This window comes from Rhinolophus sinicus, linkage group LG07, assembly GCF_036562045.2.
Source record: "Rhinolophus sinicus isolate RSC01 linkage group LG07, ASM3656204v1, whole genome shotgun sequence".
Classification (NCBI taxonomy): domain Eukaryota; kingdom Metazoa; phylum Chordata; class Mammalia; order Chiroptera; family Rhinolophidae; genus Rhinolophus; species Rhinolophus sinicus.
The window spans coordinates 73134302-73152748 of record NC_133757.1 but is presented as its reverse complement, the minus strand read 5'-3'; the positions used below and the strand labels follow the sequence as shown (position 1 = coordinate 73152748).

The following is an 18447-nucleotide window of genomic DNA, read 5'->3' as shown; positions in this document are numbered from 1 at the left end:
TTTATTTCTCTCCTCATCCCCCAAGTCAACTGCCCTCCCAAACTTGATATTTATCATATTAAAATATACTGCAACTATTGATAAAAATGAACCGGCTTCTTAAAATGCTTAACCATAGAAATGGGAGGACTATGGGTGCAGCTAGGCCCCTTGTTGTCTCTCTGGTCCTGACTTCCTGTTGGACTTTGTGGTAACTACCGGGGGGGGGGGTGGGGGGTTTGCAGATATATAGAATAGCCATCTTGGAACCGGGGTTATTTTTCACTTGGGCAGCTAGTTGGAGCCCTGGGTTGGAGGTGTGCATTCCCGGGCGACAGTGGTGGGTTTTGTTTCTTTTTCTTTTCCCGAATAAACAGCTCTTTTGGTGGATTTTCTGGAGAGTTATTTTTGCCAGTCAACACTATGTATCCATTTAGACAATATATTGGGTTGTTTTGCACATCTGCAAGCTTTAAACAAATGGCACCACATGGTCTATATCCTTCCACAATTTGTTTTTGTTCCCTTCATGTTACAATTATAAGATATGTCTATTCAACACTAATTTTTCATTTAAAAAAAGATAAACACAAGAAAAATGGTCAGTAAGCAAAATCCGGGATAAAACTTCCTTCATTTGATAAGCGGCCGTTTCCAGGAACCCACAGAAGTGTCTGACTTACTACTGAAGTCTCAGAACCAGAGGGGCTGCAGATTTAGTTCAATCACCAATAACCAATGAGTTAATCAATCATGCCTGTGTAATGAACCTCCACAGAAACTCCAAAGGACAGGATCTGAACACCTTCTAAGTTGTGAGTACTTGGAGATTAGGGACGAGTGGTGCTCAGAGAGGGCACAGAAGCTCCATACCCTTCCCATACCTTTTCCTCCATATCTCTTCCATCTCACTGTTCATGATCTATCCTTTTACAATAAACTGGTGATCTAGTAAGTAAAGTGTTTCCCTGAGTTCTGTGAGACACTATAGCCAATTCCTCAAATCCAAGGAGGGCAGGGGTGGGGGGGTCATTGGAACCTCTGATTTATAGCCGGTTGGTCAGAAGCCCAGGTGACAACCTGGACTTACAATTGGTCTCTGAAGGGTGGGACAGTCTTGAAGGACCCAGCCCTTAACCTGTGGGATCTGACGTGATCACCAAAACCATGTGATCTTCTCAAGGCAGAGAGAGTAGATCAATGAAACACACGATCCCCATCGAGCCCCCATGGTATCCTTTATGTAGCTCTGGTCACTTTGTGTAGCTGTTAAAAAACAAAACTCAGTAGAGTAAATTGGCAGATCTCATTGCCTTTATTGAATGACTCATGGATCAGGCAACATCACATCTGGCAAGTAGCAAGGAGCTTTGAGAGGCTGGACAAAATGCATGCTTTTATAGGCAGAAGGAGGACGGAACAAGGAAATGAAAAGAGTGGATGATCCCAGGGAAGGTCGCCTTCCCTTAGGAGAAGGCAGAGTCTTCTCAAGCCCGTGACCTCACTAGTGCTCACCAGGAAGTTCCAGGTGGACAGGTTACAGCACACGTTCCTGGGAGGGGCTGGAACTGCAAAGAAGTCTTGATTTGCTGACATGGGGCTTAGCACCACCGACTCCATTTTGAGCCTATTGGTTTTTCTTTTCTTCATCTTTTTTTTAAGAGCTCCAAGGTCTCTAGAACTACAATCTCTGAGCCAAGGGGAACCTCGAAGCATCAGAGGAAGGACATAGCTGAGCCCATAGAGGGTGAGGAGTCTGACACAGAAGAGTCTCGGAGCTTTTGTAGACATCTCAGCATGCACAGACCAGGAGAAGGACCATGGGTGAACATGGCGTAAACATGGGTGAAATTCAGCAGATGCAGCAGAGGAGGGGTTGGGGTTGCAGGGGTGAGGACAGAAACCAGCCTTCAATCACCAGAGCAGGAAGCTGAGGGCCTTTTGCAGACCCAGAGATTGCTTCTGTCACATCCGGAGTCGTTCCAGCCATTGCCCTTGAATTCTGCACAATCTTCATCCCCTTGGCTGTTAGGTTCCCCATTGTTCCAATACTTGCTGAAGCTGCAAAGGCCACCCAGACCGTTAGCCCTGATCCCACTGTGTTAACTGTGTTTCCAGCTTCGGTTAACCTGATGCTTTCAAATCTGCCCTGCACGCATATGACGGGCTTGCCTTGTTCTGGACGGCCCGATGACATGCCTGGGTCAACTCGCCTTGGCCTCCTGCCCCTACAATTTGAGCAGAAGCCCTTCTCCCTGGGACATGCTTTTCAACCATAAAGCAACCAATCCAGAGCCCACACCCCAACCACCTTAGTTATCAGGCTCTCACACTCAGGATCCTGCCCTGATCACCCCAGGGCCAGCGCCAGACAACTAGGGGCAGCCCCTATGCCCGAGAGTAACTGACGTTTTTCAGACGAGCCAATGCTAAGGCCCCTCACACTGCCTTGCCCACTCGTTCCCTTGAAACCACAATAAAGACTCTTGCCCACAGTTCTTCCTCTCCCTCTTCTTCCTGACCAACCTGTGCTTCCCCGTGGAACGCTCCTGCACCGTGATGTGTATTCCTTCTCTTAGAATCTGTGTCTGCAACAAACTATCTTTTCAATGGCAATCTGCTCGGTCAGCCTTACCATATTTCTGATAGTCTGATAACATACACTGTATCTTAAAACACCCACTCAGCCTGCAAGCTGCTCCTGCAGTTCTGATGGTGGAATCTGGGGCTCCTGGCATGCTATCGACACAGGAGTATGTGGAGACCACCTTCCCAACTCAGAAAAATCCCAGACTCTTAAACCCTCTCAGGCAGTGGGGGAGGATCCCCAGGTAAAGCTCACGTCAGGAAGCTTTGATAGAGGGTCCCCTTTGCCTGAGACTTACCTGCTCGACAGGGTTGAGTTGTCCACCCAATGCCACTTCCCCTCATGTTTCAGGTCTGAGAGCCCTATCCAGGTACGGGGGTCATCCTTGGGAACCCGCAGCTGCAGGAATGTCTGGTGGATGGAGAGAAGTCAGGAGGGAGCTCGGCCCCCCACTTCCCAGGCGCAGCATCTCCCCATCCTTTGGCAGGAAGTCCATCCTTTAGTCTGACATTTAGCCTCTAGTTTGCCAGATCCTGAGCCCCTACGTGCGCTCAGGATGTCGGAGTTTCCCTCACATCTGTATCCTATGAGCACAGCTGTTCTGACTTGCAGATATATGTACATAACTGGTCTCTCATCACACACACTTCGTAATATGACATGGTTATGGGATTTACATGTGCTAAGCATGTGCACACTAATTTATTCATGCCTGGGTTTAATGTTCTGGAATCAGATTGAACCAGTTTGTGAGAGCAGCTCATGCACGTCTCTTTGCAGCTCCACATTGAATGACATCAGCTCGAAATCAGCCATGGTGGAGAATTTACACCCGGGAAACTGGCAACCGATACAAATCAGGGCTTTTGCCTCCCAAAGAGCTAATTGTTAAACATTTGCCAGCATACCGCTGGGGTTTACTTATATTTTAGGTGTCCCCCAAAACACTTGCACATGTTCAGATCTTGTTTGTATCTCCTTACAAATTGCCGGGGTCTCTTCATGCGTATCCTTCCCCGCCCCACTGTTCCACGTGGAGTGAGCAGCTTCTCTCCCAGAACATCCACTCTCATCATCTGGTCCCCAGTTGGCCAGTGGTCAGGTGCATGCTCCAGACCAAGCCAGGTCCCCCGAAAGCACAGGTGTACCTGCTCCTCTGCACTTTTGATCACCACGAGTTGAGCCTCCACGTCCTGGCAGGCAATGACGGACTGATGCCAGTTCTTCTGGGAACTGGAGAAGAAGTAACAGTTTCCTTGGAAGAAGATCCATTCCCAAGGACACCGGTGGCAGAGGCGAGCTGTTAGGGAAGGTGAGTCAGGGCTGGGACCCAGCTCCGGACACCCCTGAACCTGTACCTGTCCACCCTAATCCCTTGAGGGTCAGGACCCTCCTTGACTCCACATGCCACATGGACCATTCCCCTCTCCAATTCCCATGACTCCCTCTCAGCCCCCAGAGAATGTAGAAATACCGACCCTCATCACTCCCTGGCAGGGAGGAACAGGGATTTAGAACTCAGAAGAAGAGACTGGTTTAATGTAGTGCCTACTGTATGCCTGGCCCCCTGGGAGCATCAAGTACCATCATCCTTTTTATTTCGTGTTCCTATTTCACAGATGAGAAAACTAAGGTGCAGAGAAGAATGATGCCAACAGAGTCACACCACATGGAGACCCTTCCAGGCCCATGGCCCCTGGCTTCCGGCCACTCACCCAGGCCAGACTTCAGCTGGGTCAGTTCCTGGTGAATCTCCTCCTGCTTCGAGTGCTCCAGTCCCTGGGGCCTGGGTATGTTGGAGACTATGCCAAGGAAAAAACAAATTGCAATTATTAAACACCTACTCTGTGTCATGCCCTACACTGGACCGTCGAGAACATTGTTTCTGAGGGTCAAGGTCTTGGTTAATCCTGTGACAGATGAGGAAATTTGATGTCCAGAGAAGTCCACACCAGGAGGAGAGGTGGAGCCAGCATTCATCCCTCTGCCCCTCTCCCCCCTTCCCCGGCACCAGCGGTGGGAGGGGCTATGGAAGAGGCCACCAGAGAGCTGACCAGGGAAACCGACGGTAACTTAAGTTCTGGCTTTCAGCCCCACCTCCCTCTGGGATTGTCCCCCTCTCCCACCCAAGGCTATGTCCGTAGCCAAAAGCCCCAACCCTGGAAGCCCCAGACCTCAGGGCCTGCCCCTGACCTTGAACAAGGATGGCCACCAGGAGTCCAGCGAAGAGTTTGAAAGAGAAGAGCAGCAGCACCAAGGAGACCTGTCCCCGTTCCAGACACCCTGAGGGAGAAAATGATGGCAGTTCTAGCGTGCCTGTGTCCCTCAGCCTGCCCCAGGGACGTCCTGTCCCTTATCTTCCACCTCCAGCACCCAGGAGCCAGGGCCCCAGCCCCCACCTTCTCCAAGTCCCAGGAGCCCAGACCCCGAGCCTGCACTTCCCCAGGACCCAGGAATCTGGTAACAGTCATCTGTCCCCTGGTCCCCTAATCCTCTTGTACCTGTGAAAGTCTTGGAATCAGGGGTCCGTTGGAATCCAAAGGCTTGAGGGGAGATTCTGTTGCTGTTGATTATCTGCTCTTCCTCCTCTGAGTGGGCAGAGAACAAATTCAGAGCCTGGACAAGCTGAAACCAGACCTAGCCATCCCCTTACCCACCTGCCCTAGATCCCAGAGTCCCCACCCAGCCTCACCCAGGGAGCCCGGCTGCTGTGCCATCAGTTCCTTGGACCACACAAGTCCACCCACTGTCTCCAAAAGCTTTGTCCGAGTCCCTGTGGACCACAGCTTTTATTTCCCAGCCTGGGATGCTCACTCCCCACATCTACTTTCACTCAGGAAGGAAATAGGGAACTGGGCACTGACTCATCACCACAAAGGCAGAGAGGGTGGGGGCTTCTGTTATAGAATGCGATGACCTTCCAGGAATGCCAGGGAAGTGCTGCTGGGTGTCTTGGGGTCAGGTCGACAGTGAGAAGGACTGGTCCACTCAAGCCGTGGCCAGCTTGAGATGCTTTTGATGAAATCCAGTGACAAGGGAAGTAACACTAATTTGTTATTCCTTCTCCACGTAGGATGGGGTGAGCCAGCAGTACCCCCAATCTTCTTGGAACCACTTTCCCCTCTGACCTTCAGGCTCTGCTGACTTGGCTTGCTGATGTTCACATTTATGGTGATTTCTGCTGACTTTGGAAGTTGTAGCTGAATCATAATTGCTTGTGTTTATTTAATGCCCACTATAGTGGGGCACTTTTCTTTTATTCTTTTTTGGGGGGGGGAAGGGGAACAGGACTTTACTGGGGAACAGTGTGTACTTCCAGGTCTTTTTCCAAGTCAAGTTGTTGTCCTTTCGATCTTAGTTGTGTGCAGCTCAGCTCCAGGTCCAGTTGCTGTTGCAGCCTTCGGAGTTAGGAGCATGGAGCTCCAACCGCCTGAGCCACCGGGCCGGCCCCTAGTGGGGCACTTTTCTAACTACTTTATATACAATTCATTTACTCTTCCCACCCTGGGGTAGATAATATGACCTCCAGTTTACAGATAGGGGGAAACTGAACTAGGCCTCTGGCCCAAAGTCACATAGCTGCTAAATAGTGGGGATGGGATTCAAACCCGGACAGTCCACCTCCACAGTCCACACTGTTATCCAAAGCGTATAAATAGCATCAAGGAGAAAACCAAAAACTCACAGAAGCTTTATTTGTAATAGTCCTAGAAAGACCCAAGTGACTACCTTCTACAACATGGATGGACCTTGAGGACGTTATGGTAAGTGAAAGACTAGACACACAAGGACAGATACTGGGTGAATCCACTCAATGGAGGTCCCTAGAGAGGTCAGATTCATAGAGACAGGAAGTAGATGGTGGGGCCAGGGCTGGGGGAGGGGGAGGGAAGTGAGTGTTAATGGGGACAGAGTTTCAGTTTCAGAAGATGGAAAGTTCTGGAGATGATGGTGAGGATGGCTGTGGGATTTATGAATGTGTACTTAAAAACAGTTAAAATGGTCAATTTCATGTTATATATCTTTTACCAAGATAAAAACAATTTTTGAAAAACTGTGTTGCTGAGTGTGCAGACGTCAGCAGTTGATTATACATCTGGGATTCTGAGAATTAGCTTCCTGTAGGAGAAAGGAATAAAAATGTGCTTGTTTAAAACTTACAGATAAAAATCAAAATGGTGGCGTGAGGTGAGCCTCTGTAAAGCTCCCCTGGAATTTACAACTAATTGAACAACAATAACTCCACAAAGGACTCCCTGCACAGCAGACAGGCAAGAAGAAGAGGCCCACTACTGAATTCACCTAAAGGTGGGCGAATCACGCGAGTGGGGGGGGGTAGGGAAGGGAGAAGTGCGGGGACGGAGCCGCATGGGCGCAGGACGCAGACCTGGCTCAGTGCTCCGAGCTCGCTGCTTCCCGGAACTACCGCAGCTGCGGGAGAGGGAAGAACTCGGACTGCTAGGGCTCCTCTTAAGGCCCACAGGGCTGAGAGGGCAGCGTATAACTCGGCTGAACCCAACGCTCATGGCAGAGACCTCTGAGAAAAGACTGAGGGAAGAAGGCTGAAAACGGTGGTTTAAGCCCTCACTGCCGAGCAGAGAACGGAGCCTTAGGCACTGAGACTAACCACCCCCTCCCTACCCTCCCAGAGCTCGCCCTGCCCCCACCTGCCCGATGCTAGAAGTGGAACAGTACCAGTGTCAGAGCAAAAGAACAGAATATTTGCTGTTCTGAGAACTGTGGACCGCAGACACAGATTCGCAGCCCAACTAGTTCTGGCAAAGGGGAGGGAGCTGTGGAAGCAGGACCAGCTGTGGTGGTGGTCGCCGTCATTGCTCTGGGCCACCTCTCACAACTCACCCCGCCCCTGGCCCCACATACCTGGGTGGATCCCTGCAGGAGTAAACAGAACTGCTGAAACATGCGGGCTCTGAATCTGGTGCAGGAAGAGCTTTGGAACTTCAAAAGCTCTCCACATACCCACCGGGACACTGCGCCCTGTGACCTAGGCGAACTATTAACAGAGGAGAAGCCAGTGTCCCAGGGAATCCCCCCATTGTGTGAGAAGCTGGAATAGTGCAGAGAAAACATAGCACTACCGTGTGAGAGAGAAAAAAAGACTGCAGCCAGAGAAAAAATAAAACATTCTACCAACAAGTACTGGAAAACAAAAGAAAGACCTCTTCCTATCAACCTGTTGCAGAAGCCACTCCTGTAGATGTCTAGGAAGAGAAATAATAAATCAGTAATTGCCATGAATAACCAAGGCAACAAGACAGCTCAGAAAGAAAGTGAAAAGTCTCCAGAAAAGGAACTTAAAGGTACGGAAATATGTGACTTAAATGACAGAGAATTCAAGATTGCAGTTCTGAAAAAACTCAACGAGATACAAGAAAACACAGATAGGCAGTTTAATGAACTCAGAACACAATCAAAGAACAGCATGAGCATTTTACAAAAGAGATTGAAATTTTAAAAAAGAACCAAATAGAATTTCTGGAGATTAAGAACTCAATAGAAGAAATTAAGAATGAAATAACCAGTTTAGGTAGTAGAGTTGACCAGATGGAGGAAAGAATCAGTGACATCGAAGATAGAAACCTGGAAATTACACAGATGGAAGAAGAAAGAGACTTGAGACTTAAAAGAAATGAAAGAACTCTACAAGAACTTTCTGACTCCATCAGAAAGAGCAATATAAGAATAATGGGCATACCAGAAGGAGAAGAAAGAGAGAAGGGAACAGAGAATATATTCAAACAAATTGTCGATAAGAACTTCCCAAACTTGTGGACAGAACTGGACCCTCGAATCCAAGAAGCAAATAGAACACCTAATTACCTCAATCCCAACAGGCCTTCTCCAAGGCACATTGTATTGAAGCTGTCTAAAATCAACTACAAAGAAGGAATCCTTAAGGCAGCCAGGGAAAAGAAGACGGGAACTGACAAAGGAAAGCCCATTAGATTATCATCAGATTTTTCAGCAGAAACTCTACAAGCCAGGAGGGAGTGGAACCAAATATTCAAACTATTGAAAGAGAGAAATCATGAGCCAAGAATAATATATCCAGCAAAGATATCCTTTAGATATGAAGGAGGAATAAAGACCTTTCCAGACACACAGAAGCTGAGGGAATTTTCTAATACACGACCTGCACTACAAGAAATACTAAAGGAGGCTATTCGACCACCATCAACAGGGACAATTTGTGGCAACCGAAACATAAAAAGGGGGAGAGTAAAGGCCTGAACCGGAATATGGGAATGGAGAAAGAAAGCGTGCTGAAGAAAATGGAATACTCTAAATATCAAACTTTCTTTTACATAAACTTAAGGGTAACCACTCAAAAAAAATCCAGAACTGAAATATATACTGTAATAAAAGAAGAAACAGAGGGAAACATCATAGAATACCACCACACAGAAATAATAGACAAAAACAAAAAGGCAAAGAAACAATGGAGACACAGCCTTACCAGAAAACTACAGATAGAATGACAGGAAATCCTCACATATCAATAATCACCCTAAATATAAATGGACTGAACTCACCAATAAAAAGGCACAGAGTAGCAGATTGGATCAAAAAACTAAACCCAGGGGCCGGCCCGGTGGCTCAGGCGGTTGAGCTCCATGCTCCTAACTCCGAAGGCTGGCAGTTCGATTCCCACATGGGCCAGTGGGCTCTCAACCACAAGGTTGCCAGTTCAACTCCTCGAGTCCCGCAAGGGATGGTGGGCTCCGCCTCCTACAACTAAGGTTGAACACGGCACCTTGAGCTGAGCTGCCACTGAGCTCCCAGATGGCTCAGTTGGTTGGAGGGCGTCCTCTCAACCACAAGGTTGCCAGTTCAACTCCTCGAGTCCCGCAAGGGATGGTGGGCTGTGCCCCCTGCAACTAGCAATGGCAACTGGACCTGGAGCTGTGGTGTGCCCTCCACAACTAAGACTGAAAGAACAACAACTTGAAGCTGAACGGCACCCTCCACAACTGAGATTGAAAGGACAACAACTTGACTTGGAAAAAAGGCCTGGAAGAACACACTGTTCCCCAATAAAGTCCTGTTCCCCTTCCCCAATAAAATCTTAAAAAAAAGAAAAAGAAAAAGTTCATTGCCAATAGACTTGCTCTAAAACAAACAAACAAACAAAGCAAAAAAAAACTAAACCCAACCATATGCTGTCTCCAAGAGACACATCTCAGCTACAAGGACAAGCATAGACTCAAAGTGAAAGGGTGGAAATTGAACTCCAAGCAAATGGTACCCAGAGAAAATCAGGTGTGGCCATAATGATATCAGATGAAACAGACTTCAGGGTGAAAAAGGTAACAAGAGACAAAGATGGACATTTCATAGTGGTAAAGGGGACTATACAACAAGAAGACATACCAGTCATCAATATTTATGCCCCCAATCAGGGAGCACCGAAATATACCAAGCAACTGCTAACAGAACTAAAGGGAGAAATTGACCAAAACACAATTATACTAGAGGACTTAAATACATCATTGACAGCTATGAATAGATCGTCCAAACAGAAAATAAATAACGAAACAGCAGCCCTAAATGACACATTAGATGGACTGGACATAATTGACATTTATAGAGCACTTCATCCTAAAACGTCAGACTACACATTCTTTTCTAGTGTACACGGAACATTCTCAAGGATAGACCATATACTGGGACATAAAATCAGCCTCAGCAAATTTAAGAAGATTGAAATCATACCAAGCATATTCTCTGATCACAAGGCTTTGAAATTGGATATCAACTGCAAAAAGAAAGCAGGAAAAAACACAAATACATGGGGATTAAACAACATACTTTTAAAGAATGACTGGGTCAAAGAAGAAATTAGAGGAGAGATCAAAAGATACATAGAAACAAATGACAATGAAAATACATCCGACCAAAATTTTGGGGATGCAGCGAAAGCAGTTTTAAGAGGGAAATTTATATCATTGCAGGCCTAACTCAAGAAACAAGAAAAATCCCAATAAATAACCTCATGTTACACCTTAAAGAACTAGAAAAAGAAGAACAAGTGAAACCCAAGGTCAGCAGAAGAAAGGAAATAACAAAAATCAGAGCAGAACTAAATGAAATAGAGAACAAAAAGACAATAGAAAAAATTAATGTGACAAAGAGCTGGTTCTTTGAAAAGATTAACACAATTGACAAACCCTTGGCTAGACTCACTAAGATAAAAAGAGAGAAGATGCTAATTAACAAAATCAGAAACGAAAAAGGGGAAGTTATCACGGACACCACAGAAATACAAAGGCTCATCCAAGAATACTATGAAGGACTATATGCCACCAAATTCAACAACCTAGAAGAAATGGATAAGTTCTTAGAAACATATAGCCTTCAAAGGCTGAACCATGAAGAACTGGAAAATCTAAACAGACCGATCACCAGCAACGAAATTGAATCAGTCATCCAAAACCTTCCCAAAAGCAAACGTCAGGGACCAGATGGCTTCACTAGTGAATTCTACCAAACCTTCAAAGAGGATCTAATACCAATCCTGCTCAAACTCTTCCAAAAAATTGAAGAGGAGAAAAGTCTCCCAAGGTCATTTTACCAGTCTAACATTACCTTCATTTCAAACCAGGCAAGGACCTTACAAAAGGAAGGAAGGAAGGAAGGAAGGAAGGAAGGAAGGAAGGAAGGAAGGAAGGAAGGAAGGAAGGAAGGAAGGAAGGAAGGAAGGAAGGAAGGAAGGAAAGAAGGAAAGCTATAGGCTAATATCCCTGATGAATACAGATGCAAAATATCCTCAACAAAATATTAGCAAACCAAATTCAACAATACATTAAAAGATCATACACATGATCAAGTATTCCTGGGATGCAAGTTTGGTTCAATATCCGCAAATCAATTAACACGATACACCACATATAAACAAAATAAAGGACAAAAATCAACAGATGCAGAAAAAGCTTTTGACGGAGCTGCGCTTCCCGGTGGCCTGGGGCGGGCTGGGGCGGGGCCAGGCAGGCTGGTTAGCCAGCGGGAAGAAGAGAAAAGGCCAGGGAGGCAGCGGCGGCCCAAGCGTCGACTGGGTGCGGAAAGTGTGCGCGGATAGGGTGCGCAGATGTGTGGTGATTCCCCGCTGCCAACTGCCGGCCAGGCCAATCCAAGGACGGGCGAGAGGCAATCGCACAACCCCGGGTCCCCGCGGGCTGCATCTGCCCAGCACCGGGAGAACGGGAGGAGAGGAGAAGCCCCCACCTCTAGAGCAGTCCTGCTAAAGAACAATAAAGCTCACCAAACACACACACACACACACACACACACACACACACACACACACACACACAGGTGCTCTGGCGTGGTCTCTCAGCATTCAAGTCAATCATGAGAAGCAGTCTTCTGTAAATGAGAGAAAAACTGGATATGCACACCAACTGAGAGACTGCCTGCTTTTATTTTTTTTTTAAAATAATTCTTTTAAATTTTATTTTATTGGGGACTATTGGGGAAGAGTGTGTTTCTCCAGGGCCCACCAGCTCCAAGTCATTGTCCTTCAATCTAGTTGTGGAGGGCACAGCCCACCATCCCTTGTCGGAGTCGAACGGGCAACCTTGTGGTTGAGAGGATGCGCTCCAACCAACTGAGCCATTTGGGAACTGAGCGGCAGGTCAGCTCAAGGTGCCATGTTCAATTTTAGTTGCACGGGGCGCTGCCCACCATCCCTTGTGGGACTCGAGCAGTTGAACTGGCAACCTTGTGGTTGAGAGCCCACTGACTCATGTGGGAATCGAAGTGGCAGCCTTCGGAGTTAGGAGCATGGAGATCTAACCGCCTGAGCCAACGGGCCGGCCCCCACATTTACCACTTTTATTCAACATAGTATTGGAAGTCCTAGCCACAGCAATCAAGCAAGGAAAAGAAATAAAAGTTATCCACATTGGAAAGGAAAAACTAAAACTATTATTATTGGCAGATGACATGATAATATACAGAGAGAACCCCAAAGATTTCGCCAAAAAGCTATTAGAACTGATAAATGAATTCAGTAAGGCAGCAGGATACAAAATTAATATTAAGAAATTGGATGTATTTTTATACAGCAATAACAAACTATCTGAAACAGAAGTGAAAAAAATCCATTTACAATTGCATAAAAAATAAAATACATAGAAATATATTTAACCAAGGAGGTAAAAGACCTGTACCTGGAAAACTACAAGACATCAAAGAAGATACAAATAAATGAAAGGATGTACTGTCCTCATGGATAGGAAGAATTAACATCATTAAAATGTCCATAATGCACAAAGCAATCTACAGATTCAACACAATCCCAATCAAAATACAAAAGGCAGTTTTCACTGAGCTAGAATAAATCATTGTAAAATGTATATGGAACCACAAACGACCCTGAATAGCCAAAGCAACCTTGAGAAAGATGAACAACGTTGGAGGTATCATGCTAGCTGATATCAAACTATACTACAAAGCTATAGTAATCAAAACAGCATGGTACTGGCATAAAAAACAGACATGTAGGCCAATGGACAGAGTAGAGAACCTAGAAATAGACCCACTCCTATACAGTCAATTAATCTGTGACAAAGGAAACAGGAATAAACAATGGGATAAAGACAGTCTCTTTAACAAGCGGTGTTTGGAAAACTGGACAGATGCATGCAAAAGAATGAAACTATCACTTTCTTACACCATATACAAAAAAAACCTCAAAATGGATTAAAAACTTAAATATGAGACCCCAAACCATAAAAGTCCTAGAAGAAAACATAGGCCGTAAATTGTTTGACATCACCCTTAGTAAAAAATTGTTGGATATGTCTCCTATGGCAAGGGAAACAAAAGAAAATATAAACAAATAGGATTTCATCAAACTAAAGAGTTTTTGTCCAGAGAGGGAAACCATGAACAAAACGAAAAGACAGTCTACCAAATGGGAGAAGGTATTCGCCAATGAAACATTTAATAAGGTGTTAATATCGAAAATGTACCAAGAATTCGTACAACTTAACACACACACACAAAATCAAACAATCTGATTAAAAAATGGGCAAAGGACCTGAATAGACATTTCTTCAAAGAGGACATACAGATGGCCAACAGACATATGAAAAAATGCTCAATGTCACTAATCATCAGAAAATGCAAATTAAAACCACAATGATCTATCACTTCACATCTGTCAGAATGACTGTCATCAATAAATCAACAAGCAACAAGTGTTGGAGAGGCTGTGGAGAAAAGGAAATTCTCATGCACTGTTGGTGGGATTGCAAATTGGTGCAGCCACTATAAAAAACAGTATGCAGATTCTTCAAACAAATTAAGAATGGAATTACCATATGACCCATCAATCCCACTTCTGGGTATTTATCTGAAGAAATACAAAACACAAATTTTATGACGTTAAAAGGTATATGTACCTGCATGTTCGTTGCACCATTACTCTCAGTAGCCTAAAACAGGAAGCGACCCAAGTGTCCATCGATAGACAAAAACAGAAGAGATGGTATTTAGGATGTATGACAATTAAGTTCGCAAACTCATCCTAGAAAAAGTGCTACATATCTCATTGCTGAATATCACTATGGTCACCTTTGAAGTACTCCCCTTGGGAAGTTATGCACCTGAGTCAGCACCTAGTCCATCCTTCAAAGCAATTTTGGAACTATTTTCTGGAATGACCATCAGAGCTGTCATCATATTACCTTCGATTCCGGAATGTCATCAAAATGTCTTCCTTTCAATATTTCCTTTATCTTTGAGTAAAGAAAGAAGTCATTGGGGCCAGATCAGGTGAGTAGAGAGGATGTTCCAGTACAGTTATTTGTTTACTGGCTAAAAACGTCCTCACAGACAGTGTCGTGTGAGCTGGTGCATTGTCGTGATGCGAGAGCCATGAATTGTTGGTGAAAAGTTCAGGTTGTCTAACTTTTTCATGCAACTTTTCAGCACTTCCAAATAGTAAACTTGGTCAACTACTTGTCCAGTTGGTAGCAATTCATAATGAATAATCCCTCTGATATCAAAAAACGTTAGGAACATTGTTGCAATAAGTTCGCAAACTTAATTGTCAGACATCATCCCTAGAGCCCAAGTTACCTTGGGGTGGGGGGAGCTGTCCAGCTTAGGGAGTCACCAGAAGGCTGCCAGCACCATGTCCCGTGCCTAGAATTTGCCTCAGGGGAAATGAAAGGGGAAATGAAAGGAGAAGGGTGGTTCCAGGCATGAGGCTGGCCACAGACCTCTAACCTCACCCTGGCCCATAAAAATGAAGGGAGACACTTTTGGGGTGGTGAGAGTGCAGAATGGTGGGGAACAGGTGACCAGGGATGTTAAAACCATGTGATGAGTCTAGGAAGCATGGAGCACTATGAGGACTCTTGGAGACTTCTAATTCAGCCCAGAAAATCTGGGAAGGCTTCCTGGAGGAGGTGATGCCTGGAGAAGTAGAATTATTCTGGAGGAGATGGGTGGATGAAAGAGTGTTCCAAACATGGTATTAACACATGTAAACAGCGGGAGTGGAGAGGGAATGGGACTTTTCAGAAAAACAGAGAGGAATTCGCAGGCAGTAGTCTGGGGCTGGGGTGTCAGCTAGGGCCAGATCATACAAGGACTTGAAGAGTGGGAACAAGGGGTTTGGACTAATATGGGAAGAAGGCAAAAGTCACAGGACTCAGCCCCAAGGCCAAGGCCACCTGGTGACTTCTATTTTCTCCAGAGACGGGAGGGAGGCTCACTACCCATCAGGAAACCCAGCTCAATGCAAACGGAATGTTACACTTTGGTTGTTGCTGTTAATTTTGGATTTGCTGTTTTTATTATGGAAAAAATTATGCATGCAAACAGGGATGCAGAGAAAAAGCCCATGAAAACCCACATTTTCCAAGCAGCTTTATCAAGGTTTGACATCTTCACATATGTCAGGTCCTCTTAAAAGTAAATCAGTCCTGCCTTTTCCTGTGGGAGCCACGGGCTTGAGGGGAGCGTGGCGTCTCCTCTCCCCGCCAGGTGTGTGCTCGTTCACTGATATCGGTGTATTCTGAAAAGGGGGAATCATCTGGCAAAAATGTCACTTTTCCTGCTGTGTCCAAGGCTCCCATTCGGCCAGATATTGTGAACTTTGTTCACACCAACTTGCGCAAAAACAACAGGCAGCCCTGTGCCGTCAGTGAATTAGCAGGTCATCAAACCAGTGCTGAGTCGTGGGGTCCTGGCAGAGCTGTGGCTCGAATTCCCAGCGTTCGAAGCGATGGGACTCAGCGTTCTGACTGGGGTGCCATTGGCAATGTGTGTCATGGGGGCCTCATGTTTGCACCAACCACAACCTGGCGCCATTGGCACCGCAGTGATCACAGCACAGAAGCGATATGCCATCTGCTCTGCCTTGGCCGCCTCGGCCTTAACCAGTGCTGGTCATGTCTAAAGGTCATCGTATTGAGGAAGTTGCTGAACTTCCTTTGGTGGTTGAAGGTAAAGTTGAAGGCTGCAGGAAGACCAAGGAGGCTGTTTTGCTCCTTAAAAAGCTTAAAACCTGGAATGACATCAAAAGGTCAATACCGGGGTGGCCAGTTAGTTCAGTTAGTTAGAGCCGGTTCGATCCCCGCATGGGCCACTGTGAGCTGCACCCTCCTTAAAAAAATCAATCAGGGACGCTGGGTGGCTCAGTTGGTTGGAGCTCGGTCTGTGAACAACAGGGTTGCTGGTTGGATTCCCACATGGGCCAGTGAGCTGCACCCTCTGCAGCTGGATTGAGAGACAACTGCTTGGAGCTGATGGGCCCTGGAGAAATGTACTGTTCCCAATATTCCCCCATAAAAATTTAAAATAAATAAATAAAAATGTCTATGCATCTTAGGAAATGAGAGCTCTCAAGGGCAAAATGGGAAAACATTGTCGCTTCCAATACAGGGTACCTTGTGTCATCTATAATGAGGACAACCGCAAAGCCTTCAGAAACATCCCTGGAATTACTCGGCTTAATGTAAGCAAACTGAACACTTTGAAACTTGCTCCTGGTGGGCATGCGGGCCATTTCTGCATTTGGGCTGAAAGTGCTTTCCACAACTTAGATGATGTGTGTGGCAGTTGGTGTAAAGCTGCCTCCCTCAAGAGTAACTACAACCTTCCCATGCACAAGACACTCAGTACAGACCTTAGTGGAATCTTGAAAATCCCAGAGATGCAAAGAGCCCACCGAGCACCACGCAAGAAGAGTCACTGCAGAGTCCTGAAGAGAATCCACTGAAAAACCTGAGAATCGTTTGGGTTGACGCTAAACCCACATGCAAAGACCATGCACCGGAACCCATTCTTCACCAGGCCAAGAACCACCAGCTCCAGGAGGATAAAGCAGCAGCAGTGCTAGAAGCCAAGTCAGATGAGAAGGGGGCTCCAGGCAAGAAGCCAGTGGTACAGAAGAAAGGAAAGAAGGCTGTTGGCGTTACGAAGCAGAAGAAGCCTTTGGTGGGAAAAAGGCTGCAGCTACCAGGAAGCCAGCAGCTGAGAAGAAGCCCGCAGGAAAGAAACCCACCACAGAAGAAAGGCAGCCTGCGGCATAACCTTAAAACTTCTTTATTCCGTAAAGGTCGAATCACTTTATTTCTCTCCTCATCCCCCAAGTCAACTGCCCTCCCAAACTTGATATTTATCATATTAAAACATACTGTAGCTATTGATAAAAATGAACCAGCGTGTTAAAATGCTTAACCATAGAAATGGGAGGACTATGGGTGCAGCTAGGCCCCTTGTTGTCTCTCTGGTCCTGACTTCCTGTTGGACTTTGTGGTAACTACCAGGGGTGGGGGTGGGGGGTTTGCAGATATATAGAATAGCCATCTTGGAACCGGGGTTATTTTTCACTTGGGCAGCTAGTTGGAGCCCTGGGTTGGAGGTGTGCATTCCCGGGCGACAGTGGTGGGTTTTGTTTCTTTTTCTTTTCCCGAATAAACAGCTCTTTTGGTGGATTTTCTGGAGAGTTATTTTTGCCAGTCAACACTATGTATCCATTTAGACAATATATTGGGTTGTTTTGCACATCTGCAAGCTTTAAACAAATGGCACCACATGGTCTATATCCTTCCACAATTTGTTTTTGTTCCCTTCATGTTACAATTATAAGATATGTCTATTCAACACTAATTTTTCATTTAAAAAAAGATAAACACAAGAAAAATGGTCAGTAAGCAAAATCCGGGATAAAACTTCCTTCATTTGATAAGCGGCCGTTTCCAGGAACCCACAGAAGTGTCTGACTTACTACTGAAGTCTCAGAACCAGAGGGGCTGCAGATTTAGTTCAATCACCAATAACCAATGAGTTAATCAATCATGCCTCTGTAATGAACCTCCACAAAAACTCCAAAGGACAGGATTTGAACACCTTCTAAGTTGTGAGTACTTGGAGATTAGGGGCGAGTGGTGCTCAGAGAGGGCACAGAAGCTCCATACCCTTCCCATACCTTTTCCTCCATATCTCTTCCATCTCACTGTTCATGATCTATCCTTTTACAATAAACTGGTAATCTAGTAAGTAAAGTGTTTCCCTGAGTTCTGTGAGACACTATAGCCAATTCCTCAAATCCAAAGAGGGCAGGGGTGGGGGGGTCATTGGAACCTCTGATTTATAGCCGGTTGGTCAGAAGCCCAGGTGACAACCTGGACTTACAATTGGTCTCTGAAGGGTGGGACAGTCTTGAAGGACCCAGCCCTTAACCTGTGGGATCTGACGTGATCACCAAAACCATGTGATCTTCTCAAGGCAGAGAGAGTAGATCCATGAAACACACGAGTCCCCATCGAGCCCCCATGGTATCCTTTATGTAGCTCTGGTCACTTTGTGTAGCTCTGTTAAAAAACAAAATTCAGTAGAGTAAA

At 45.9% G+C, this 18447-nt stretch overlaps 1 protein-coding gene and 1 pseudogene across 1 annotated transcript; one reads left to right on the top strand and one right to left on the bottom strand.

Annotated features, from left to right (window-relative positions):
- Positions 1 to 1275: 1275 nt before the first annotated feature.
- LOC141572685 (CD209 antigen-like protein 2) lies at positions 1276 to 5411 on the bottom strand. The gene is made up of 7 exons (XM_074337739.1): positions 5259 to 5411; positions 5068 to 5154; positions 4760 to 4849; positions 4282 to 4368; positions 3715 to 3866; positions 2865 to 2977; positions 1276 to 2040 (listed from the first exon to the last, which is right to left on the bottom strand). The coding sequence occupies exons 1-7, from the start codon at positions 5281 to 5283 to the stop codon at positions 1890 to 1892; spliced, it is 705 nt and encodes a 234-aa protein (XP_074193840.1). The 5' UTR covers positions 5284 to 5411; the 3' UTR covers positions 1276 to 1889.
- A 6094-nt stretch (positions 5412 to 11505) lies between these two features.
- LOC141572850 (large ribosomal subunit protein uL4-like) lies at positions 11506 to 17133 on the top strand (annotated as a pseudogene).
- The last annotated feature ends 1314 nt before the right edge of the window (positions 17134 to 18447 follow it).

Coding starts and splice junctions, on each gene's coding strand:
- LOC141572685 (XM_074337739.1), bottom strand. CDS start 5,283: ATGGCACAGCAGCCGGGCTCCCTGG. Junction 5,155..5,258: donor ACAGCAGCCGGGCTCCCTGG/GTGAGGCTGGGT, acceptor CTGCCCACTCAG/AGGAGGAAGAGCAGATAATC. Junction 2,041..2,864: donor AACTCAACCCTGTCGAGCAG/GTAAGTCTCAGG, acceptor TGGCCTTTGCAG/CTTCAGCAAGTATTGGAACA.